General features: G+C 37.8%; 2 protein-coding genes across 6 annotated transcripts in view; one reads left to right on the top strand and one right to left on the bottom strand.

Moving 5' to 3' along the window:
• Window positions 1–11,386, top strand: part of ITGB3BP (integrin subunit beta 3 binding protein) — a 57,875-nt gene extending 46,489 nt beyond the window's left edge. The window contains exons 8-9 of one of the 4 annotated variants that reach the window (XM_045199451.3): window positions 3,297–3,367; window positions 10,937–11,386. In XM_045199451.3, the coding sequence (XP_045055386.1) occupies window positions 3,297–3,346 (50 nt within the window). In that variant the 3' untranslated portion in view covers window positions 3,347–3,367; window positions 10,937–11,386. Of the gene's footprint in view, window positions 1–3,296; window positions 3,368–8,620; window positions 8,954–10,936 lie in introns of those variants that run through there. The other 3 variants (XM_045199450.3, XM_024565429.4, XM_024565428.4) reach the window with 3 other exon arrangements.
• Window positions 11,387–11,707: 321 nt separating this feature from the next.
• The window catches only part of ALG6 (ALG6 alpha-1,3-glucosyltransferase), a 37,181-nt gene continuing 21,842 nt past the window's right edge, over window positions 11,708–27,046 (bottom strand). For both annotated transcript variants that reach the window (XM_024565569.3, XM_024565568.3), the window contains 6 exons: window positions 25,841–25,926; window positions 24,101–24,185; window positions 20,482–20,552; window positions 18,324–18,392; window positions 18,025–18,223; window positions 11,708–13,837 (listed from right to left, as the gene is read on the bottom strand). In XM_024565569.3, coding sequence (XP_024421337.2) covers window positions 13,640–13,837; window positions 18,025–18,223; window positions 18,324–18,392; window positions 20,482–20,552; window positions 24,101–24,185; window positions 25,841–25,926 — 708 coding nt within the window. In that variant the 3' untranslated portion in view covers window positions 11,708–13,639. The remainder of the gene's footprint in view (window positions 13,838–18,024; window positions 18,224–18,323; window positions 18,393–20,481; window positions 20,553–24,100; window positions 24,186–25,840; window positions 25,927–27,046) is intronic.

The raw sequence follows: 27,046 nt of genomic DNA, 5'->3' as shown, positions 1-27,046 counted from the left end.
AAATCAGGGAATGCCTTGATAGAGTATATAAATAAAAGAGGTTATTCTCTGCTAACTCCACATTTCTTAAACAAAGGAAGGTTTATTTCTTTTTTAAGTTACTTAGGAAGTAAGCCTAATTTCGCTTTCCTTAATAATATTGTCTTTATGACTGTTAGCAAAGTAATGAAATGAAAGGTTCTTTTTGTTATATTTGAATGTGAATTTTCATAATTATTTTTAATTTGTTATGCTGAACATTTAAAACATATGACCATTCAATGGGTTGATAGAGATGGAATGTCACATTATCATCACATGGTAAGGCATGAAATTTATTTACTTTATATAATCAACCTCAGCCTAAAACAACTTGCTACAAATATTCCTAAGTCAATAGGTGGCATTATATAGTACTTAGTATTTTCCTTTTTTCTGGAGATATTAGAAAATACCATCATTGTCTGTCTCTGACTAGTACTTCCAGTAAACAAAATATTTTTGAAAAGAATGTAAGCAAATTGTAGAGCAGTTGCCAAGATATGAAATCTAGACACTTAGCTTCAGTCCAAAACATATTTTATCATTTTTGAGAATAATTGTGTAGGTTGTAGTATGCATATTTTAAATGAAATGTTAACCATCTGAACTTTACATTGTTCAAAAAAGTTGATTGTTTCAGCTCTTTGTAATACAACAGAATTTCTATGTCTAGCCTTAAAAAGGAAAGCACAGACCATAATGTTTCTATTTTCTTCAGCTAACATACTCTCTTCTTACATTGCAAAATTCATCTTGGTTATAGGATTTTAAAGTTTTCAAATTGTTGGACTCCAGAACAAATTTTTAACTCCTCCTGCTCTAAGACGATGAAATAGTTTGATACTGCCTTTTCATTCTAACCACCCACTGAAGTATTTTTCAACTTAAAAATATGTTGTTCTTTCCCCCACTCAGTCTTGAAAAAGTATTCATCAGATCAGCTAAATAATTTTACTGCTAGAAGACTACTACCCTGTTAGTTTTTTCTATTACATGTTTACATTAAACAATATCTTTTTTCAAACAAATACTTCAGTTTTAAAAGTACTGAGGCTTGAAGTTTAAACCTTAAGAGTTTTAGGTAAAACAATAGAAATTCCCCCTTATGCTTTAACATTTCTAAGTTTATCTGAAGATAAAAAAATGGAGATAACAGTTTTGGTCACACAAATATACATTAACGTACAATTGTAGTCCTCCGCTCCTTATAAAGGTTCACTGTCGTGTACGCTGTACACGGGTCGTACCTTTCTGCTAATAATATTAATGTTCCTTTACATTGTCCATCACTGTTTGGGGGATACATTTTGACTGTTTCTAGGACTTACGGAAAAACTGCTTTACTTCTTTTCAAAGCCTTTTAAGGAATATTTTTTATGATTTAAATTTTTTTATACTTTACCAGGAGTGTGATAATTTTTATCTTTTAAGTAATCAGTAAAAAACATTTAAACCACAGATTTGAACTCATTTAATGGCAATTGTGTGTTTAGGAGGTATAAATCACTTGCTATCAGACGTTACAAATATCCAGGTGCTCTGTATGTGCTGATGACAACAAAATTGAAACGAAAGACTGTAATAATTCTGACCGGTTTTCTCTGCAGAAGATATTGATTATTTGTGTGTGGTGAGAGATTTGGAAAATTCAATTAAAGGAGTTGTGCAAAGGTTTCATAAATTTTCTTTCTACAGCGTGTACACAGACATTGTTGCGTATTAAATCAATGCAGCACTTCACAATATATTTTCTTTGAAACATAAAAATAAATAACATTTAAACAGTTCTGCTTACTACAGAAACAAATTTTATTTTCTGTGAAGCATTTAGTCATGTGCTATCACTGACTCACACACATTTGCCAGCTGTAACAAATTTTATAGACATTTTCTCCAGAGACATATCTCACATACTATGAATTTTTAAATGAGCAAATGGTGAAGAAGGGATGTCAGCAATATAAAAATTGATCAGCTAAAAGATAAAAGCATAAGTAAAGAGATTTGTATGGTAGTCTTAATAGGTTTTATTAAATAAAAATACTATAAAAAGACAGTAATGAACAGACTGAAGACTAACTGTTCTTGAGGTAGAGAAAAATTATTCTGGCACATTTAGTAGAAATTGGTTTCCTGTCACCTTACAGGTGAACTTTTTCTTTTTCATTTTAACTCTTAGAATAGTCAGAAAAGCTCCTCAAAAAAGGAGTGAGTTAAATTCTCTAAGTGGTTTATATATTTTAAACACATACACATAATAACAAAGTAGATACTTATAGTGTTATGTAGCTAATTATATAGTTTAAAGCAGGACTTGTGTGGTAAGTAAATGTAAGGTGATTTTTCCTTTAGCTCAGACCTCACGTAGGAGGAAAGCAGTCATTTTCATTCTTACTATTCATACCAGATGCTAGACTCACTCTCTTTTGGGACTCCAGGCCTCTCTACTGCGTCCCTCTCTACAGGGATTGCTTTCCTCCCTGTCTAGTGGACTTCTTGTCCTTTAAGGTCAGTCTCAGCTGTTCCACCCTCTGTGAAACTCTTCCCAGCTCGCCTAGGTGAAGCTAAATTGCTTCATCTTCTAGGCTTCTACAACACGTGCCTGGACGTTTATAAACGTATCACGTTGTAGTATCACGTTGTAGTGTCGTGTACTGTAGTTGTCTGGGTATAGGCGCTTTCTGGGCTCCTCCTTGGCAGACCAAAGTCCTGTCTCTGTATCTCTATATTGTAGCCCCAGAGCCTCCTGTAGAACCTGGATAGAAGGTCCACAGTCCATAGTCAGTGAATGAAGAAAAACAAATGACTGCTATAAGAATTTTTAAAGGAATTACCTAAATATCTTCAAAGTTACAAATTGCTATCTCCTTACATGGCTCATTCACTTAATATTTACTGAATACGTGCTGTGAGCCAGCCCACTGTCCTAGCATTGGGATACACCAGTGAATAAGACAGACGCGCTCCTGCCCTCAGGATTATAGACTCTAGCGCAAAAGACAAGAAATTATAATAAACGCCTGAGCTTCCGTTTTAATAAGTTTCCTGGCGGTTTTAATTCTAAATTTTTAAATGTACATTCTGGAAAAGAGTCAGGCAAATCAGTAGGCTGTTGAAACAAGAATTCATAGCCTCAAAGCTGCTATTTATACTGTAAAATAAAACTTTATGTTTGGGTTTTTTAATTTCATTTTCATTCAGCATTTATCCTGCAACATATACTGTGACAAATATGTTGAACTGTTTCCTAAAATACTCTTTTTTCTTTCATATAGAGTTACAGCATCTTGACAGCTATGAATTCCTTAAAGCCATTTTAAATTGAGGTACTGTCTCACCTTTCTACGTAAATATAGCCTTGTTAAATTTCACTGCTTTATTCTGGTGGAAACATTTTATTTACACTATCAAATTTGGTGGTGTCTGTCTACAGAGAAAACAGTGCACTTTGAAGCTATAGTTGAAATTATATTTAATCCGTTCTTATAAACAGTAGGAGGGAAGCCTGACAAGGCCCTGCAGGTGAGAGACTGGTTAGGAAAGGACACTGTTGGTCTGATAGGCTAGCTTTGAAAATCAGAGTGGGCAAGTTTATGAGTATAAAGAGGACCCTCAATTAAGCACCTTTAGAGTTAACAGCTTACTGGATACTGACAAGTAGGTGATAGTTTCTATAGGGCACATCTGACAAAACAAGATATAACAAGTCTGAATTTATAAATGTGCTAAGTTGATTAAATAATTACATATTAAAAAGTTGTACCCTTTCTTCAAAACAGTTCCTGTGGATTCATCAAGACAAGTAAAATATATTTTTATAAATAGCTTATTATAATAGTTACCTAGAAGCAGTATGATTCATGATGTGATATTAGTGTTTACAATACCTGTAATTGAAGGTTCACATTAAGAATTATCATTATTATCCCATTCTTAGTGGCATCAGTATTAATTTTCCTAGAGGCCAACCAGACATTGCCTACTATCTCCTAGAAATAATGCAAAATGAAAAAATTCTATTCTACCCTGAAAATAAATTTCTTTGGAAATGGTATCTCAAGTGATTAATACAAGTTTCATAACAAACTAGATTTGCAAAGCATCTTACATAGAAAATTGTGTCACTTTCATTCATTAGAATGTTCATTCTGTTGTACACAACAAATAATAGCTTATAATAATAGCTAACATTTATTGAGCACTTTCACTGTCCCTGGCACTTCATACATATCCCAGTGAACCTTCACAACTACTTACATGAAGTAGATACAGTTACTGTCTTTATAGGTAAGGAAATGGAAGAACAAAGAGGTCGAGTACCTTGTTCCAGAATCGACTAAGAGACAGCCAGGACAGTAACCTGAATAGCTGGCACCAGACTGTGCTTTCACCCCTGATACAGTGGTAATCTGTGAGTGTCAGGTTTTACTGCTGGTCAAAGGTTTTAGATCCTATTAAATAATAAGGATATAATATGTATATATATACATACACATATTTGTTATTGGGTTGAACGTTTTATTAAATTTCTGATCTGTGGAAATCCAACAGGGTACTTTCAAAAAATTTGGAAGAATTAAGGTTGACCTACCAGCCAATTTCCCTTTTAATGGGAAGCAACAGAGAGAACTAAGAGTGAAATGAAACTTGACTTAGCTTTGATGTAGCTCCCTGGGTTTTTTTGACAATGTTTTCTTCTCACTTTGGGTACTTTCTCCATTCCCTTGACTTTAGTTCTTACCTTAATGTATATTATTTCTAAATCTATCTGTGATCCTTCTGATGGAAACCCACATCTCAGCTGCTACGCATTGTCCCCAAGTATGCCGATTCATCATCCTCCCCCAATTGTTCTTTATTCTACCTTTCTAGGGTTTATATTCATCTAATGTTAAAGCTCAAAACTTCAAAATTCTTGTCTTTTTTTATCCTTGCATCCAAATTCCTGCAATGTCATATTACTACCAAAAATGTTTACTTCTCTTTTCCATTCCCACTGCACTAGTTTATTTTTTCATTACCTCTCGTCCAGATTACCCTCATCCCCACTGTCATCTGCCTCTCTGCCGTTTGGTCCCTTTCCTCTACAGCCTGACCTGCTACTGGACAAATTATGCTTTAGAAGGTGCCCCTCCACCATATTCACAGAAAAACCCAAATTTATATTGACATGCAGAACTCTCCCTGATCTGACAACAATTTGCCTTTCCAGGTTGTCCAGTTTGTGCCTCAGTCACTCCATATTACTTGCCATTCTCCAGACACATTCCTCAGAAAGTGCATTTCTCATTTCTTTCCTGTTGTTCTTGTCCCTCTTCTTGACACACCGTTTCTCCCAGCATTGTCAAAATTTTGCCCATCATTCAAAACCTACTTGTAACTGCCCTTACACTGCTAGGCTTCCTCACTTTACTCTCTCCCTCGTCCCCTCGTTGCTCTCTTGTGCATTTGGCATAGCTGCCCAACTGGCGTGACTACGGGAAGGTATTAAACTCCCTGATTTTGTCCTGGAAACCTCTCTCGGTTGTCGTGCTGCTACCACAGTGGCCAACTTCTCTGTCTGCACATCAGCTCCTGCCTTCCGTCAGGGGAGCCACCTCGTACGATTACTCCCAGAGCCTTTAAAAAGTGGAGCTTCTATAAAATAATGTTATAATAAGAGAGACTGTCAGTAAGGAAGCCAGCAACCCAGAATCCACAGACTGTACCAAGACCAGCAAAAAGGTGTGGGGGAAAAAGGCATGATTTTGGCTAATGAGATATTGTAGGAGAGAGTGGGGTGCTTTTTATCTAGAAGTGATGTGGGTAAATCATTTAGTTAACAAAAGTATAAACACAGCACTGTGCATAATGCCAACCTTTTGAAACCTAGTACTCAAGCTAAGGAAACAAGATTTATATTATGTACATGAAATAGTAATATAAGGCAAGCTATGATAGTGATACAAGTTCAGACCCTTCTTCTTTTCAGGGTTTTGGGCAACAGAAAATTCAAAGAAGGATTGAGTCCAAAGAGGATGAAAATGCTGACTTGATTAGTGGAGAAATCGATTAGTGGAGTCTGGCAGGCTCTGGTAGAAGCTTGGGGCCACCAATGTGGGCTGTGCTTTAGGCAGTGTGTGGGAGCCCCATTCTCCCACACTGACTCTGAATCTTGAGCCCTGCGTGCTCTCCTGAAGCTGAGGAGAAAGCTGTATTTTTGAAATAAACCCCATGTCCATGTGCTTCTCCAGCAGCAAGACCACAGACCTGCCTCACATGTTCTGTTGCAGATGGGAGCTTGAGCAGACCGGTCTCCTTACAGCCTGAGATTAGGAAGCAAAAGGCCCATTGGACTTGAGAGCAGATAGTGAAAGGGAAACTACCTAGTGGGGAAGACGGTTGTGTAAGAGTAGTGAAGTGTCGTGTTAGTAGTAAAGTGTGGGCCAACATTCTGGTCTTTGACCAGTCCAATGTGTCACTCTTCCATGGGGTGTAGAGAGCAAAAGGGTTAACAGAAGTCCCTTCCTCTTCAGACTGAGAAGTGTAAACATCCCTCTCTCAGTGGCAAATGAAGAGTAAGCAGTAGTATAGGAATACACAGACACAGATCACCTCAGGATGGGGTGATTAGGTCGCTATTTAAGGGTTCATAATTTTAAAGCCAGTTCCAGTTATTCCACTCTACATTGTCTGACAGAGAACCATCCAGACCCTAGTAATGGAAACTTTGCACTTTACCAGGAATTTGGAATTTGAAAAGTGAGCAACTTTTATGGGCTGTGTAAACATACTAAGCAGAGAAAAACGTGAACAGAAAAGGCAGAAAAGCAGAATGATTGATCAGTGCATTCCAGCCACCATTGACAGTTGTGATCACCAGGCTCCTGAGTACACACTTCATTCATTAGGCAGAAGTGGGCCAGTGAAGATTATTAGGGAAGGAGCAATCCAAAATACCATATTTTTCGGACTATAAGATGCACCAGACCATAAGACATCTAGGTTTTAGAGGAGGAAAATAGGGGAAAAAAAAACCCAAAAACCTTCACTGCCGATGCCCCCGCCCCCACCCAAGCAAGCCAGGTAAGCCACATTCGGACTATAAGATGCACCCCCATTTTCCTCCCAAATTGGGGGGGGGAGTGCATCTTATAGTCAGAGAAATACAGTATGTTTTAGAAACAAGAACTATTATGAACAATAAGTCCTGTCAAAATACTGCTTATAAACTGCGTCACTGTGTCTACATTGCTTTTCATGACCTGGCTGGTATAGCCCAGTGGGCTGAGCATTGGTCTGCAAACCGAGAGGGCTCTGGTTCGCATCTGTGTTGGGCTGTGGGCCAGGTGCCCAGCTAGGGTGGGTGTTTAGGAGGCAACCCACGTCAATGTTTCTCTCCCTCTCTTTCTCCCTCCCTTCCTTTCTCTCTAAAAATAAAATCTTTTTTTTTTAATTTAAAAAATAATTGCTTTTCATTTGTGTAAAAATAGTGTGGCAGCCAGAGAAAACAAACATACTGCTACTCCCTGTCACATACCTCACATTGATCAGAGTATTTATTTTTGCTGGATCCTGAATTTGGCCTCACAGTCTTTCCCACCACAATTCTACATGATTGATGAGACATTTTTAAAGGGCCTGACATTGTAATAGAGAACAGGGTTGGGTTAAATGTCTGGTACTATTACTTAGCTTTGCAGCCTTAAACAAGGTAACTGGTTCCCCTAAACCTTAATTATAAAATGGGACTGATAACATTTACCTATGAGATTGTACAAAATAATCAGTGGCTCCCCCATAGTAACTATTTAATAAGTCAGCCTTCTTTTCCTCTGTAGTATTATCATTAGTTCTGATACGTGTGTATCAACAACTTATAAGGATATTAAGTGAACAGTAGAGCTGCTTAGCTCTTCTATTGGAATTGAGACCAGACTCTAACAAGAGTTTGCAAAAGTTGATTGTCTAATTGGCAACCTATCTTATTGTGGGACAAGAATATATGTAGACTCAAAAATAGCAACTTCTTCATAGCTAACAATATAATCAAGGAGGTGGTATTTCAGGAGTGAATGGTCCACGTGCCCTACGGAAACATATGCTGTCAGTTGCCAATGACTGTTTCTTTAAAAGCTTCCTTTCACACAAGGTACCTAAGGTCAAATAGACGAGAACTTCTACCACCACTAGGAGTCCCCAGAGGGACACACTCTGAATGGAAATGTCAGTAAATACTGTCTTTCTTGGGGGGAGAGGGGGCAGCTGTTGGAGGGAGCACCTGCTGAAAGGCCCTTAAGGCTTACAGACAAAAGGCATGTAGATTTTGGTGTTTTCAGTAGGCCATGTTGAAGTTTTAGAACACTCACAAGTATGTCAAAATCCACATTCACGCAAAGTGAAGAGTGCTGGTCAGAGTAGCCATATTGATGATTGCTTCTGAAGGTAAATCTTGCTTAGGAGATTAAAAGAAGCAATTGAGAGATCACTATTACCTAAACTAAGTATGAAATTACATGGTACATAGGTGTTTAAATCATTTCTTATGTCATGTATGACATGCATACTAATTTGGAAACTAATTCTTGATTTAATAACATTCATCTTTTATATCTTATAGGCATTCAGAAGAAATGCACTCACTATGAACACCAACTTCTGCATCTGCCTGATCATATTTAAAGGAACAGAAATGTTTGTAATTAATCTGCCCACTAAATACCAGATCATAGCACTAGGCAGGTGCATGTCTAGATAAAATTTCTTGCAGCTAATTTAAACTTTCTACACACACCAGTAGATAATCTCAATGTAAATAATACATTTCTTCTTGACCCTTTAATGAGTAAGCTAACATGCAGACAAGGATTTTTGCCTTCTATTCTTTATCATGTATGCTTCTGTATACTTTTAGCATTTGTGGATAAACTTAATAAAGCATTTATGAAAATGACACCTTTGGTAAAGCTGTGTATTTTAAAACTCATTAAATCTAATGGTGAGTGGGATTAGGGACCAGTTTTTCTGTCCCCAAATGTGTATTAATAAGATTCTTTTTAAAACTTTAAAAATTTATCTACAAGTTTATTGTGTAGGTCCTATCTCAGGAATTAGTTTTATTACACTCGTTATTTCTATTGTAGAGAATAAATATTTTCAAAGTTTTTAAATTCTTACACCTTTTATAAAATATCAGAATGCATTTTTTAATAGACATTGAAATATGAAGTTGTTTTTAAGCTGAACTACACAGACTACTAAATTTAAAGAAGAGAATTTTCTTACGGGCCAGTATATGAGCCCCTCCAAATAATTTTGAGCATTAGTTTAGACTTCTGTTTCTCTATGGTGGTGGTTTGTATCACCGTGTTTGTGCTGCCACTGAGTAAAGGGGGAGAGGGAACCAGAGAGTGTGCTACAACTTGGGAACACAGTTTTTCTCTGGGGGCTACATGTTACTCCCTGGTAGTATCTTACACAAGATAAGATATTTGTGTAAGATATTACCATGTCATTTAATTCAGTGTATCAAAAATAAAAATATTTGAAAAATCTGAAACAAAATTTAATGAGTTAAGATTGAAAATAACAATTTCCATTTAGAGAAATTTAAGATTCACCCCTTAAAATGAATGAGTTTTTCAAAAACTATTAATTTAAATGACAGATACTAAATGATAGCCCAATTAACTATTAAACCTAATCGCCTTCCCTAATGATTTTATTGGTACTATTTAAACACAATTTTTGAGATAATCTGCTGAATATTCAGAACACTTTGATATGATAGGATATTACCTAAAATATACCACAAAGGATAATTCCTTTGTGTTCTAGCATTGAAAACCTGAGAATGTAAGGCAAAACATACAAAGAAATCTACATTAATAAGGAAATAAAGGGTTAAGAAGTAGATTGGTTTCACACGTAATCCAAGTTATGTAGGTATGTGCTTAATGCTATTAAGTCAGTTACTGTATGTTTGACCTCTTGATATCCTAAGCTTTTGCCTTTCAGAACAGCTGGGTCTGCTAAGAATCAGTTCTCTTCCTTGTAGATCAGATGACTCTCGCTTTATCACCCTTGGAGGCCACACGAAGGACAAAGCAGAAAGATCCACACACAAAACTAATGTTTATATGGGGGTGGGGGACGGATACACTTGGCCCTGATTTTCCAATGAACATACAGAAGAAAGACCAATTGAGACTTGAAACTACTGTGTTACTCCAACCGTTATTTAGTTACATCCTATCCATCTCTTACTCTCTTTCTGTTGAACAGAGAGGATCCTTTGGCTGCCCTGACTTTTGTAAATGTTTCACTCACTTGGTTGTGGTTTATCATTTGGACAGAATGCTACATCGGGGATTTTTTTTCCCCTCTCTAAGGTCTCAAGAGAAAATGACTTCTGTGTGCCTCATATTTGAAACATGAACATACACCCTATTCTCTTCATTTTAAGAAGCAAACCTAAGCTTATTGGCAACACAGAAAACTGCATTTCTCAGAAACAGACCTTCCGTATAAAAAGAACTTCAGAATAACTTAGGAGGGTTCATTTTTGACAGGTATATTAGTGAAGAAAGTGAGAAATAGTATTTTTTATAAAACCTAAACATCTTTATGTTAAAACGTCCCTATAATCCTGGGTGTATCTGACAGAATTGCCTATTTCTGTAATCTTAATTCATCACTGAACATTTTTGGTATTTTGGAACTTAACTTCTCATAGTTCAAAGTGGACTCAAACTGATTTCTAGCTGGTATCAGACATACTTCAGGTCACTGCTGTGATTCTACCTAAAAGCTACAATGGAACTCAGTAAGATTAGATTAAATTACAGAATTTACCTATAAGATACCTTGAATATGGGTGCATTCTATTTTACTGGTTATATTTTTATTTTCAAACAACAACATTTCTGTATTCCAGGTATTCCAAAGTTAGAACTTCACCATCATTGACTGAAATCAACATCCTGTGCTGAACACAAGTATGCTGTTACAAAAAATAAATAAATAGGACCACACCAGCCAGCCCAGATGCTGACATTTGGGCACACTGAATACAGACAGTGACCATGGACAGTGATACTCCTGCTGATTCGGCAGTGATTCAAGGCTGCTTTTCTCTGCCGACCCGCCCTTTGAGTCTTTACGCACATTTACTTTGAGAAAGAAATACTTGTAGTTTTCGCTTTGTCTAAACCCACTCCTTTATCAAACACTTATCTTCTTGCATCAGCCTGTGGCTGTCCATGTCTAAAATGAGATTTTCTTTGTATGTGTATGTGTTTGGCTTGCATTGTTTTAAAATATACCACCATTTATTTAATTTGCTTTAAGGGCTGTCTTATGAAAGAAATATATTTGTTAAAATGTATGTTGATGGGACAGTGATTGTTTTATTTTTATCACAGACTAAAGAAAACACATCCTTACGTGAGAAACTACAACATGGATATAATTATTTTTACTAACTGAATACTAGAGTAAAGATGGGCTTCTGCTAATACAGAGCGAGTATTAACAGGACCAAGTTAACATGAAGCATGGTGAGGCAGTGCTTATGGCACTGGTAACCTCGAACCACGTTATAACGAAAACAGAAGGATGAAATCCTGCATAAGGGCATTTAAGTTCAAACAGTCCTGGAAATTTAGAACCTGGTGCTCATAACAAGACTTTACTCAAACCACTTACATTTAAATTCAGGCAAATTCCCTGTTTAATTGCATTACAGTAAATCAGCCATCTTGAAAATAAATAAAGTTTAACCTCAGCCTTGTTAAAAAAATTCATATTTGCACACGTAATAAGGCATGTTCAAACTTCAAGCAGTTTAAATTGCCTTCTAGGAATGTAAAACATTATCACAAATTTAATACCAGAAATATAAATCCTAAAGAATGAAAACCCCTTACTTGCATTCTACTATAAAATGTAAAGAAAACTACATTTAAATATCGAAATTTAGTCATTTGCTTTAAAAAGAAGGGGCTAAATTCTCCGACTAAACTCAGTGTATTTGTAGATATTTTTAAATTATATTTTATTGATTACGCTATTACAGTTGTCCTGACTTTTTCCCCTTTGCCACCGCTACCCAGCATCCCCCACTCCCTGAAGCAATCCCCACATCCTTGTTCATGTCCATGGGTCATGCATGTAAGTTCTTTGGTACTCCCTTTCCTGTACTGTGCTTTACATCCCATGGCTATTCTGTAACTTCCTATTTGTACTTTTTAATCCCCTCACTTCTCACCCATTCTCCCACACCACCTCCCCCCACCGCTGTATCTTTAACCTTTGGCATGTTAATTATGATGTGTCTTGAAGTGGGTCTCTCTGCATCTATCCTGCTTGGGGCTCTTCATGCTTTCTGGACTTGCATGTCTGTTTTCTTCACCAAATCAGGGAAGCTTTCTTTCATTATTTTTTCAAATAGATTTCCAGTTTCTTGATGTTTCTCTTCTCCTTCTGGCACCCCTATGGAGTGAATGTTGGATTGCTTAAAGTTGTCCCAAAGGCTATTTATCCTCTTTTTTTTTCTTCTTCTTCTTTTTTCTTCTTATTGTTCTGATTGGCTGTTTTTTGGTTCCTTATGTTCCAAATCATTGATTTGATTCTCAGCTTCATCCACTCTACTGTTGTTTCCCTGTAAATTGTTCTTATTTCAATTAGAGTACCCTTCGTTACTAACTGGATCTCTTCTATGCAGTTAAGGTCCTCACTAAGTTCCTTGAGCATCCGTATAACCAGTGTTTTGAACTCTGCATCTGATAAGATTGCTTATCTCCATTTCATTTAGCTCTTTTTCTGGAATTTTGATCTATTCTTTCATTTGGGCTATGTTTGTATCCTTGTTTTGGCAGCTCCCCCGTGTTTGTTTCTATGTATTAGGTAGAGCTGCTTTGACTCCATGTCTTAGTAGTGTGGCCTAATGTAGCAAATGTCCTGTAGGGTCCAGTGGCACAGCCTCCCCTATCACCCAAGCTGGGTATTCGAGGTGCACCCTTCGTGTGGGCTGAGTACACCCACCTCTTGTAGTACAGCATTGGCTGTTGTTGGCAGGTCAATGGGAGGGATTTACCCAGGCCAGTCAGCTACAAGGACTGTCTATGACCACTTACCATCTACCTCTGCCCTATGTGGACAATCAGCTATGCAGGGGCTCCAAAGTGGTCTGTAGCTGTCCACTGAGTACCCTGGCCCTGGGTTTTTCCAGGTGGTGCAGGCCAAGGTCAGCCACCATATGTGTTTTGCCTGGGGCCACCCTTCCTGAGCTGTAAAACAATCTGAGATGACTGCTACTTGTGCAGGGCTTGGAGATTCCTGGGCAAAGCCAAGCTGTGAATCTAGGCTGGCTGCTGCTGGTGCCAGGCCTGGCGCCACACTGAGGCCAGATGTTACTGGGTTGAGAGGATTTAGGAAGTTGTGAAGCATGACCCGAGACCAGCTATTCGTATGGAAAAGCTGCTTAGGTGGGCCTGTAAGTTGGCTGGGGTGGATTCTTCCTTAGTGAATTTTCCTCCCTATAATTACATAATTCTCAAAATGATCATTTTATTTATACGTAGCAAAAAATTCACAAAACCTTTTAGCACTGTTAACATTTTCACATTTGGGGATATAGCTAGTTGACTTTCTTCTGATTTCTTCCACTTTTGGAATTCCACATGATTACAATGTTAAAGTACACCAGGAAGAACATGAATTTCAGGCAGGACACAAAGCACACCAATACAGAAAATAAGTCTGGGTATTTCGGAGGAGGATCCAGCGTTACAGTCATCAGTGTCAGAAGGACCATTGTGATTACTGACATAAGAAACTGTAAGGAGAAAAAAGAAGTATTATTCAGTGACATAAGTTAAATGTCGTAGTCACTGATTATGGCTGTAAGTCTGCAGAATTGAAGGGGAGGCTCGGGGGGTACCATCTCTTCATGGTGGACCTCAACTTAGGCTGCAAGTTAGATCAACTGGGATTAAATATCTCAATGCCCACACCACACCCAAAACCAGTTAAATCAGAGTTTCTGGGGTAGGCCTCAGATTTTTTCAAATTTAAGTGATTCCCATGTATAGCAAAAGCCTGAGAACACCTGTCTTGTACTTCATACCCCTAGGCACTGAAGAAAGTTTTCTGGAACAGGTAATGTTGCTAGTCAGGGTTAAATTCACAGCATGCTCCAGGACCCCAGGTCCCTACAGGATATAAAATTCTAAGCTAATCTAAGAACCCATTTATGGAAAAGTTATCCATGGCAAATGGAAAATTATATTTCATGCTCACTACGCTCTCAATGAGCTAGTGCTGTAGTAAGCATGGTGATGCATGTGCAAGAAAATGTCCTCTGGCCTCAGAGAGTTTTCAATTTAATTAGGGGAATACATGAACTAGTTAAATAAAATCACAAGGTCACATTTTATTAAATGCAAAAATGAGGAGTAAAAGTGACTGCATTCACTAGAATTATGTCAGGTTTCTCCTCCAGACCAGTGCCCTGTACGATAGAACTTCTGCAACGATGGGAATGTCTGCGTACCCCAAACAGGTAGGTGCTAACCACGTGTGACTACTGAGCATTTGAAATGTGCCTGCTGCAAATGGGGAGCTAAAATTTGTATTGTATTTAATTTTGCTAAGTTCAAATTTCTATATGTGTTTAGTGGCTACTGTATTGGATAGTGTAGCTCTATACTATGAGCTCCTTTAAGACAAGGACCAGCCAGCTCTTATTTTATCCCTACCATAGCACATAAGTACACAAAAGCTGCTTAAGTGAATGTGGAAAGCAAGCAGTAAGGAATAGTAGTGACTTTCATGAAGGAGGTGAGATGTAAACAGAACCCTAAAAGATGCTTTCATGGCTGTACTATGAGCAGAGAGTAATGCAGTGATCATTCCAGAGGGAAGAGTGGGATGGATGGGAGCCAAAAAGCCTTGCAAATGGGTATAAATAGGCTACAAGTATTCTTCAAAGTAAAAATACCTGAGTCAGCCTTGTGGGGAGTGAAAATTTCTGAATGAAATCATCAAATTAAACTCAAGAAATATGGGACTGATTGAAATATGGTACTATGAACTTGAATCAGTATTAAAATACATGCTAAAATTCCTCCCATTTTTAAATAAACTCACTCTATTATACTCGTTGTCTGCTTCTATTTATAGCAAAGATTCCCAAAAGAACTGGCTATAACTTGGTGCGTCCAATTCTTCCATTCATTAGTGAACCCACCAATTAGGCTTTCACCCCAACCACTCTAATCAAACCGCCCTGATCAAAGACCCACAACAACCTCCACTGTACTAAATCCAGTGGTCAATTATTATTGCCTCATATGATCTCCCAGCAGCGTCCGAAATAGCACAACACTCCCATATCCTTGAAGCACTTGGCTTCCATGACACCATATTCCTGGTGTCTCCCCATCTCACTAGTTAACCCTTCTCAGCAGCTTTGCGCGTTCCTTATGTCCCCTATCTCTATGCACTGTCCTATCCCACAGCTCAGGACTTGGTCTTGTTAATCTATACTCACGCCTTTGGTGAGCTCATTCAGTGACATGTCTAATTATTATATGCCCAAGACTCAGATTACTGTCTCCAGTCTAGACCTTTCCCCTAAATTCCAGATGCATATATCCAAATGCTCCTTAATATCTCCATTTAGTTATCTATTCGGCATCTGAAACTAAAAACACGCAAAAGCTATCTTCAATGAGATTAACAGCTGACTTCTTGGAAGCTGCAAGGCACTGGGATGGATGACATTCAAATTGCTCGAAAAAAAAAAGACAAACCTGTTTCTAACAAAAGTACCCTCCCAAAATTAAAGAGAAGTTAACATAAAGCAAAGTCAATACATTTAAAAATACTGAAATAATACAGAGTATGTTCTCCAAACACATCAAAATTAAATTAGAATACAAAAACAGGAAGAAATATGGCAATCCCCAAATATTTGGCAAAAATAAATTTCTATTTTTTTTAAGATTTTATTTATTTATTTTTAGAGAGAGGGGAAGAGAGGGAGAGAAATGTCATTGTGTGGTTGCCTCTCATGTACCCACTACTGGGGACCAGACCTGCAACCCAGGTGTGTGCCCTGACTGGGAATCAAACCAACGACCCTTTGCTTTGCAGTCTGGCGCTCAATCCACTGACCACGCCAGCCAGAGCTGGAAACAACAAATTCCTTAACAATTTATGAGCCAAAGAATAAATCACAATGAAAATGGACTATAGTTTTAACTAAATACAACATGTTTGTCAAAATATATGGAATGCTACTTAAACATGGCACCGAAGGGAATTTATGGATTTGAATTCCTATGTAAAAATGGAAGATGTCCTCAAATCAATCACCTGACCTTTAAAAAACTAGATGAAGAGTAAGCCAAACCCAAAACAAGCAAAAGAAATAATAAAAGTAGAACCAAAATCAATGAAATAAATACACCAGAGAAAGAGAAATACCATATGATTTCACTCATACGTGGAATCTAATGAACTGAACTAACAAGTAAAATAGAGAGAGAGACTCAGAGAGAGCAGGATGACAGCTATGGGGGTGGAGGGGTTGAGCAAAAAGGAAAAAGGACTCATAGACACGGACAACAGTGTGGTGATTATGGGGGGAGGGAGCATACAAGGACTAAATGGTAAATACAATTAAAAATTATTAAATAAAAAAATACCAAAAAAAATAGAGAAAATCAGTGAACAGTAGTTGGTTCTGTAAAAAGATCAATGAAACCAACAAACCAGTTAGACTGACCAAGGGAAAAAAAGAGAAGATACAAATTCCCAAAATCAAGAGTGAAAAACAGTCACCACTCCTTACCAGACATGAAAATAAAAACGAATGATACAGGACTATTATGAACAACTGTAAGCCAACAAACTAGGTAACAGATGAAGTGGACAAATTTTTAGAAACACCACTATAACTGTCTCAAGAAATACAGAAAGTCTAAATAGACCTATAACAAGAGATTGAATTAATCATTTTTGAAGTCCCACAAAGGCAGGCCCAGGCACAGATGGCTTCACTAGTGAGTTATATCAAATGTTTATGAAGAATTAATACAAGTGCTTCATAAACTCTTCCAAAAAGTAGAAGTGGAACACTGCCTAGGTCAGTCCATTTGGCAGGTATTGGTATCAACCCTGACACCGAAACCAGAAAAAAACATCACAGGAAAAGAAAACTACACATCCATATCCTTTATGAATATAGAGGCAAAAGTCTACAAAATACTGGCAAACCCCAACAAGTGGCATATAAAAACGATTGTACATCATGATCAAGGGGGACTTATCCCAAGAATGCAAGGTTAGTTCCACATACAAAACAATGTAACATACCACATAATAAAGGGGAAAAGTCACATGACCATATTATTAAATACACAAAAAGCATGACAACATCCAATAGCTTTTTATGCTAATAAATAAATAACTAAACAAATAAACTAGGAATAGAAGAACTTCCTTACCAAATAAAGGCCATCAATTAAAAAGCGCACAGCTAACATAGTTAAGGTGAAAGACTGGATGCTTTCCCCCTAAAATCAGGAAGAAGAAATGTCTACTCTTGTCGTTTGTTGTATTCAACGTTGTACCAGAGATTCTAGCCAGGGCAATTAGGCAAGATGTTAAGAATCAAATAGCAGCCCTGACTGGTGTGGCTCAGCTGGCATCATCCCACAAAGCAAAAAGTCACCAATTCGATTCCTGATCAGAGCACATGCCTGGGTTGCAGGCCTGGTCCCTGGTTGGGACACATGCGAGAGGCAGCCGCCCCCATCAATGTATCTGTTTCTCTCACATACATGTTTCTCTTACACATTGATGTTTCTCCCCTCTTTCTCCCTCCCTCCCCCCGTCTGAAAATAATAAAATCTTTAAAAAAAAAAAAACACGAACTATAATACAAAGCTACAGTAATCAAGACAATGTGGTAACAACATTAGCTAAGTACCATTCCTTAAAAACTGAACAACTTACCAAATGTCGTATAATTCTGGGAAGAAATGTAAAACATGGAAGATATTTCCTCACAGAAATGGAAAAAGATTTCAGGTGTAGTTCTTCTTCTGAAGTCTTTTCAAAAATTGAAAAGGAAGTTGCACAAGCTATAAAAAATGCCATCATTGTTACAACTGTGGGCATTAGAAGGTCATCCTTCAATAGAAGAGGGAGCATACTGTAAGGGAAATAGAAACCATAACCACTTTGTAAAAATGTTTTAAATGAGTTTATAAGAACTATACTGAAAATATTGTATGGACATTGGTTTGACTCACCTAAATGTTGACACAAGTAAAAACCAGGTAGACATAAAAGGAATTTCACTTAAAACTAAGCAGACAGGTCTAAAATAATAAAGAAAAAATACTTTAATCTTACAGAATATAATTTCAACTCTTGTAAAAAATATATAAACACTTTTATGTCTTATTTTCAGGGCAGCTAAAAAACAAAACTACAAACAGTCAGCAAGGTCTTCATGTGACTACTGATTCATTTTTTTTATAACTATCAATCCAAGCTAAATGAGTCTAAACACAGAGAAGGTGTCACTACTTAGGATAACTGGAAAGGTGCTCCTCCAGAATTCAGTCCACCAACGGAATATTTTTTCTCTGTCAGACAAACACTGGCTTTACAGAAAGATCAGATAAGCAGATCTAAACAGAGAGAGAGAGCCGCTTCATGCATTTCATCATACTTGGTGCACATGAAGTGAGTTCCCAGTAAAGTGGTTTTCAAGCTGCTTTTTATGACCCTCCATGTTACACAGTCCTCAGCTAAGAAAAACTAAAGTTGAAACAGAGGATCATCCTCTGCCACTGAAGAGAGGACAACAGAGGCAAAGAACTATAAAGGGAATAAGGTGATGATGGTAGAATAAACAAAAAACAAACAGGAAGAGGCTACACAAAAAGAGCAATAGTGTAGGAACAGAAAGTGTAACGCCAATAAATGGAGCCACTGACTTTACCAAACAGCTGTTTAGGGTCGTAAGTGCAAACTGTGACTTTACCACCAACCCCTAGTCCCTTTACCTTCTAGGTTCAACTGTGGCAATGATGCTCAAGAAGGGGGCTGGCGAGAAGACCTAGTCTCATCTCTGCCACTTACTGTGTGTGCTTGAATAAATGATTAATTTAACCTTTTTTCTTATGTGTAATTGAAATGATAATAATATTTTGTATTGTTAAGTAGTTGAAAAAACTCTTACAAGTATTATCTAGTAATTGGGGCCTAAGAGCTAATCTGAATGGTCAGATTAGAGGTTGCCTTTCTATGGGCCAGAAATTCTAGGGAAAATACACATGTTTGAAAGCAACACCTCTCCACAGTTCTATCCCCTGGCACCAGGGATTTGCGTACAGTCAGCCTAGCCTCATGTAACAGTGGCAGCTCAGGTTCAGACTTGGAAAGATGAAATCAAGCTGTCCTCCCAGACTGCAATAACAGGAGACTGTTTTGTTCAGAGCAAAGCAGCCTTCCACATAGGCCAGCCCACCTTTCTGTAAAGCTATGCACTGAGGTTTTAGTCCGAAGCTCTCTACCTTCCATTTGTCATTGGTCACTGTACATTATCTTCTAAAGGAACCCAGCAAATACGGTGAGGGATATAATGGCTGTGGGTTGGGATTCAAGTATTCCAATGTGTTCTGGGTAAATACTGAATACTCTTTGAATATTGGGATAATATATCCCTAACTGTCACACAATTTCTGTAAAAACCAAGAAAAAAAATTTAATGCTCCTAAAACAAAGTAGTTTGGTTAGAGATTGCAAATGGGGTATAACCAAAGTTCTGACAAAACAAACAGGAGGCAACATATGAAAGCCACTAAAGAGGCGACCGGAGAGAGAAGGCGGCTGTTGAACAGATATGGAAATGAAAAAGGCAAACAGGACAAACACTCCAATCTGAGGAAAGCCTCTTTGGAAGACATATTTTTTATTAGTATATAGAAAATATATGAAGAGACAGGCCCTGGCTGGTGTGGCTCAGTGGACTGAGTGCCAGCCTGCCAGCCAAAGGGTCGCAGGTTCAAGTCCCAGTCAGGGCACATGCCAGGGTTGGGAGTCAGTAAAGGGCGCATGAGAGGCAACCACACATTGATGTTTCTCTCCCTCTCTTTCTCCATCCCTTCCCCTCTCCCTAAAAATAAATAAATAAAATCTTTTAAAAAAGAAAATATATGAAGAAACAGGAAGAAATAAGTATGTCAGTAATAATTCTATGAAATATTTTCAGCTTAAACTATTAAGAAGTAAAATTGTAAGATCATTCTGAAAAAAAATTGACAAATAATTTTATTCAACTATGTAACATTTGTGTAGTTGTTTTACACTTAGGTAATTTTATGTAAGTAATAAATTCATTTATATATTATAAACACATAATAAATAAATAAATAAAACACTAGAAACATTTTTACTTACAATGATACCAAGAGAATGGACTTTTCATGTACGTGGAAAGAAAATAAAAAGAATGATAGTGCACAGGTAACCTTTAAGAAAAATGGGAAAAAAGAGAAAAATGAGATAAAACAACTTATAAAATATGATAGCAATTTAATTATGAATCTGAGTAAAAATAACTTCAACTACAGCTTTAAAGTTTAATGTATCTTCTATCTAGAAGGAAAATATATACACAATGTTAATATGCATAATATTTTATTCAAATATATAATCAAAATATTTTTGAAAAAACTGATTACACTATATTGAACCATCTAAAATAAACTCATTGATACTGTAATGAATAACAAAACTACTAAATTCTTCAGACATGATAATTATACCTTCATCCTCCCTTATACTCTGACAATTTAAATTAAAAAGCATGAAGGACAAGAAGGTCAAAATCTGAAACTGGCAAAACAAATCTATTTCAATGTTTTTAAATCATGCATTTCAACAAAATATATTAAATGTTTTATAGTCATTTCATTTATATACGTATGATTTCACTGATATGTGGAACATAAAACAAAAAGTAACAAACTAACAAAACAAACTCATAGATAACAGACAACAAACAGAATGGGAGTCACCAGAGGGGACAGGGGCTGGGAGGAGGGTGACCTGGGTAAAGGGGGTCAAGTATATGGTGACGGAAGGAAATTAGACTTTGGGTGGCGACCATGCAATAGAGTACACAAATGCTGAACTATAATCTCTACCCCTGAGAATTATATAATGTTATTACTCAATGTTACCCCAACAAATTTAATTTTAAAAGAAAAAAAAAGAAATGAAACATGCACTTTAATAAACTATAATCATTTGTTATTTGGGGTTTTAAGTAAAAAATTACTTAGATCCATTTCCAGAAGTTTATATTCTGAATATTAGATATCTATCTATAGCCACATCCAATCTGGTTGTTTGAGCAAAAAACGGGGGTCACTACCCTGACCCTGCTACACACCCAATCCGTCAGCAGATCCTCTACACCAGCTCCTAAACACAGACCACCCACGTCTCTCCACTCCCTCTGCTGAGCCCGCCTCCTTTCCTGGCCTGCTGCAATAACCTAATCAGTAACACTCGGGCCTCCCTCCAATCTCCAATCCATCTCCGCCCTGCCACCACGTCAGATCACGTAAATTGTTTCAATTTCGTCAGCTACTTCACTTAGAACAAACTCCACACTCCTGCATTTTCGGGGTCCTGCCTTCCTCTTCCAGTCTATACTGTTCCCCTCGCTCCACACCAGCCCTTCACACCTGTGCCCTTATGCCTCAAACGTGCCAAATGTGTTCCTGCCTTAAGGAAAAAGTTCTTTTTATCAAGTCAGAGACCAGATCTCCCTGTCATTGGCTCTTTCTGGCCGGCCATTCTGGTCTAGGCTCAACTGTCACTTCTCTCGAAAGGCCTGCCCTTCCTCAGTCTGGAGTAGTGCCCCCTCACCATGGCCCACCAGCATTCTTTGCACACAGCACTGCTTCCTTCGCAGCCTTCGTTACTCCCAGGTATTCTGTTGTTCACTCACGCGTTTTGTTCACCGTCATTCTGCCACTAGCATAAAAGGCCCCGATTAAGAGAGCAGAAACGTTAACTGCCATTCACTTACATGCTGGTGCCTAGAAAAGGACCTAGCACGTTAGAGAGCACTCAATAAACACTACTTGAGTATATTAAATGTAAATCACTTTGCTGCTGTAAATAACTAGTATTCATACTATCCATTACCTCAATTATAGACTTATCTTGAGAATGGAACTGAGGATAATAGAATCTTCATTGAAAGGCAAATACTTCAGTGAAAATGAGAAATGTTTTTAAAGCTTTCAGAAGTATTCAACAAGAATAGAAAATATCACCAACAAAAACAGAATAACAAAAGTCATTAATATATGTCTTTTTTAGTTTTTTAAGCACAATGGCTTGTATTAAAACATGGCAAATAGAATAAAATTGGGGAACTCAGAGAAAGAAAATGTTTTTTTCTGGCTTTTAATCCCTAAAAGTAAATCATCTCTAGCACTGCCACAGTTACTCAAACTCTGAAATTCCATTCCATTATCTTAGAAATATACCTTTATTTAGTATGCTATTTCCTAGAAAAATAGCATAGTCTTGTGTAAGCTTGCCAGTATTTCAAGTTAGGCCTACTGAAGACATCAGAGCGTTACTAACCATATCCCTCCTGTTCTACGAGTCCTACAGAATATTAACTATAAATGACCGTGTACTCAGAGTTCATTCACAGAATGAAACAACAGGAATCGTCAATAAAAAGTTAATCGAAAAGAGAGGAAGAACATGAAGCTACCTTTTTTACATTGTGGCACTCGTGCACTTTTGAAACATTTCACTGGTACGCTATGTTCTGGCCTGCTTTTAGAGTGCAATGTATGTAGGTGGCAGTCCCAGAATTGAAACCCTACTTTCTAAAATGTCCCCTTATAAAGTCCACTGACTTACTGTTTACATACAACAAATTCTCATGACATATTAAAAGATAGTTTCCAAATGCCATTTTATGAGCCAAGGCACGCAGGGGCAAAATTGTCAGTACCATGGGAATATAACCTGGAGGAATTTGTAAATGCACTCAAAGGATCCCTAAAGTATAGGAAATGGAACCAAAGCATCTTCAAACTGGCACAAATCATCTTCCTAAAACAGAAATCTGTCCCCTCCCCTGCTTAAAAATCGTTTTTTAACTCCTTTCACACAAATCCAGCTCCAACTTACTCAACACGATATTCAAGCTCTTACACAATTTGATCCTTTTTTAAAAGATTTTATTTATTTAGAAGCTGGGGATCAGAGGGAGAGAAACATCAATGTGTGAGAGATACATCATTTGGCTGCCCCTTGCATACCCTCAACTGGGCACCTGGCCCGCAACCCAGGCATGTGCAGTTGCGAACTGGTGGCCTTTTGATTTGCAGGCTGGCATTCAATCCACTGAGCCACACCAGCCAGGGTATGGGGGTTTTTTGACACTTATCTCTCACTATATCCTGTCTTCAACACACATACACGTCACACAAATTTCATTATTCAATAGCTTCCTAGAGCATTCCCTATCGTTTCTCACTTCTGTACCTTCAAACTCTTCTCCTGTCTTGAATTCTCTTCTGCTATATAACCTTCTGTTCCAAATCTTACCCACCGTTCACAATTCGGCTCCAATCCCACTTGCTCTAAAAGGCTGTCTAACATCTGCACCCTAAGCATTTAATATCTCCTTTTCCCGCACAATCATGGCACCTAATTTGTACCGAATAGAACTTAATGCCATCTACTTCAGCACAAAATTATTTCAGCATATGTCTGCCACATTGTTTTCTTCTTTGTAGTCCCTCATTGACTAATACAAAGCAGAACTTAAATAACTGTTGAATGAAACTGAAAGATTCTAATTGCTCAGCCTAGTGCCCAACACAGCACCTAAGTATGTCAGACACTCAACAAATGTTCATCAAATAAATGAACGTCCCAATCCAAGAAAGCTGTTCAAAGCAAGGAAATAATTATCTCTATTTTTAAAAGATCAGTTGCAGCAAGAATTAAGTATTTAAAGTAATGAGAAACTTACCAGAGTAAATCTGAATGCTTTGGGACAGGGCTGGAGTGTTAATTTTATACATGCAGGAAGCAGGCTCAAAAATGTAAAACAAAAGCTAAAAAATGAATTTAAAAATATTTGTTATCTTTGTAGAGTAAGGATCACATTACTTATCAACTTAAATTGCTTTCAAATTAAAGTTTATTTTTATTTTTTAAATTTAAGACTAAATAACATTTCAGTAAAATCCACACATTGAAACATGTACACTCTTTAATATATACATGATTATATAATACAGAACATTATAGTTTTAAATGTTGCTTATGTTATTTTACTAGTTAGTATCATTTCTAGAAAAGATACAAAGATAGACAGCTAAACGTCAATTATCAAACACTCAAAATAAGAAAACATAACCAGGTAAAAAGAGACAATGCTACATTTGTAATGGAAACATTCGTTAAATGTACTCATTAGATAATCTCTCTGGCACTAGCCGATGTGGCTTGGTTGGAACGTCATCCTATAAACTGAAAGGCTGCGGGTTGGGCTCCTAGTCATAGAACATGCCTGGATTGTGGGTTCAGTTCCCAGTCAGGACAATTCCAAGAGGCAACTGATCGATGTTTCTTTCTCACATCAATATTTCTCTCCTTCTCTCCCTCCCTCCCTTCCCCTCTCTCTAAAATCAATAAGGCTGTCTTCAGGTGAGGATATAAGTAAATATAAATAAATAAATAAATAAGCAAGCAAGCTCTCTCTCTCTTTCTCTCTCTCTGGCCCTCATTTCACAAAGTTGATTATCTGATTTTTAAGCCCATGGAAAATAAAAAAATAACAAGTGAGAAAGGGAGCGGGAAGCTGCTAGAACTTGTCCTAGGGATGGCTGGTGGGCAGGGGGAAAAAGAACTCAATGAGCAGAGCCATCTGGAGCCATGAAGTACTGTGGCAATCAGCCCTTGAAAGCCCTGGAAACAAGGATTGTAACACAGCACAGTAACGGATTTTCCCACTTGTGATGGCTTCCTGGTGTGTCAACTTGGCCAGGCTGAACTAGAGTCCTTGTTACATGGGCTACCAGGGATATTCTTGAAAGAACTCAAGGACAGGGAGGCAGCACCCATTTTGTAGCACGCACCTCACCTGCACCCAGTTACGCAAACACTTAATCTTGGTGGTGCTTGGAGATTTCGCAGATCTAATAAAAGTCCCCCTTCCGTTGATTTTTAGTTAATCTATAAGAAGATAGTCGAGGGTGCGCCTGACTCAATCAGTTGGAAACCCTTTGAAAGGGCTTGCTCCTTCCCTAAGCTCAGAGATCCTTAACAGCAGCTGGGTCTGAATCACACTCCTCCTTCCCCTTAAATGTACCTTCCTGATGTCTTGTGGACTTCCAGTTTGCTTAGCCAGCCCCCGCAACCGTACAAGCTATTTCCTCACAGCAAACTCACACATGCGGGGACACACACAGACCTCCTACTCACTCTCCTTCTCTAGGTGAACCCTGCCCTGCGCACCACCGAAAATCACGACTCTTCAGCGCGATGCTCAGTCATGTTGAGCACATGCTCTGTTTAAGGGAGAGGCAAGTAGGTACAACCCAGGAAGATTTTCACATAAAGCATTTCACATAAAAGAGTGTTGCATAGAGGGGTTGTATTACATTATGTTGAAAATTCCCTAACAATGCCAGGTAGATGAGGTATTACCATAACACTTTTAGAGAAAAGCATATAAAACACTATATACAAACTTTGTGTTTCTTACCTGATTATTATCTGGGTGTGATGTGACAAAATATCCTTGATCTTCAGAAAGACACTTAAGCTGCACCAGAGGTTGGCTACTTTATCCTTAAAAGAGAGGTCTTAGTTTTACATTCTCATATAATTGAAAGAAATAAACTCCACAAAGTACAGCCCATAATCTCTAAATAAACTTTGTTCACAATTTTGTAACTCAGTTGATTAAACTTTCCAAGTAGTGCACACATACACACACAGGCTAGCATTTTCATTTTTTTGCAATGGGAGTTGATCTAAATCACTAGCCAACCATAATCTGGATGTTCCCAAGAAGTACTTACTGTTTCTCAAAGGACAGCACACTATCCCTAAATAATCAAGTTATTCATCTTTAGAAGTTTTTCTAGAAATATTTTGTTTTCCTAACTTTTAAAACACATATTATGTGACCTGTTTTATCACACATCTGAAATTATCTAATATAACTCCTAGCTACTAGCAATGACAAGAGTTAATTGCTAATATGTCAAGAAGTTTAAAGACGTTAACAGTTGTGCCAGGATCACTCTCAAAATTAAATTTGTAACTGCAGTTCTCTGTTCATGAAACCCGTCCTCTACACAGCTGCTTGACTCGCAGCTGTGCAGGCCCAACATCAAGAAAGCAGCTATCACTGGCCAGCTGGACCACCCCACTTCCCCCGGTCGGATCAGAGAAAATGCTCTTCAGATTCTGAGAGCAAGTGAATGGAGGGGCCAGCAACACCATCAAACAATTATATGATACTCATAACTATCCTGAGAAACACCATTTTTGAAATGGAAGGCAAGGCGAATAACCAGGAAGCTCACATAGAGAATTAAACTTTGTGTGTGTTAAGGTTAGAAAAATACAAAGTTAGGAGCACGATTTTCCAAGTTCAAATCACAGCTTTGCCACACACTAACTATACGACCTCAGTTTTCTGGCACGTACAGTGGGCCTAACAGCTACCCTGGAGCCACTGTAAGGACCACGTAAAATCACACGTGAGCTGGCTGGCACCTGGTAAGCGGTGAAGTGACAGTGATGATTATGAGCAGCAGCAGCGCCTCCACTGACGTGCGTACGAGCCGCACGCTCCCCCCATCCCTTCACAAAACCCAGCTCTTGCTCTCTTTCAAGCGGCTGCTCCCGTCCTCTCACAGATCCAGTTTACATATTCAAAAAACAGAAAGATGCGTACACT

Source organism: Desmodus rotundus, chromosome 3, assembly GCF_022682495.2.
Source record: "Desmodus rotundus isolate HL8 chromosome 3, HLdesRot8A.1, whole genome shotgun sequence".
Taxonomy (NCBI): domain Eukaryota; kingdom Metazoa; phylum Chordata; class Mammalia; order Chiroptera; family Phyllostomidae; genus Desmodus; species Desmodus rotundus.
The sequence above is the reverse complement of the archived record's forward strand: the minus strand, read 5'-3'. Positions and strand labels throughout refer to the sequence as shown.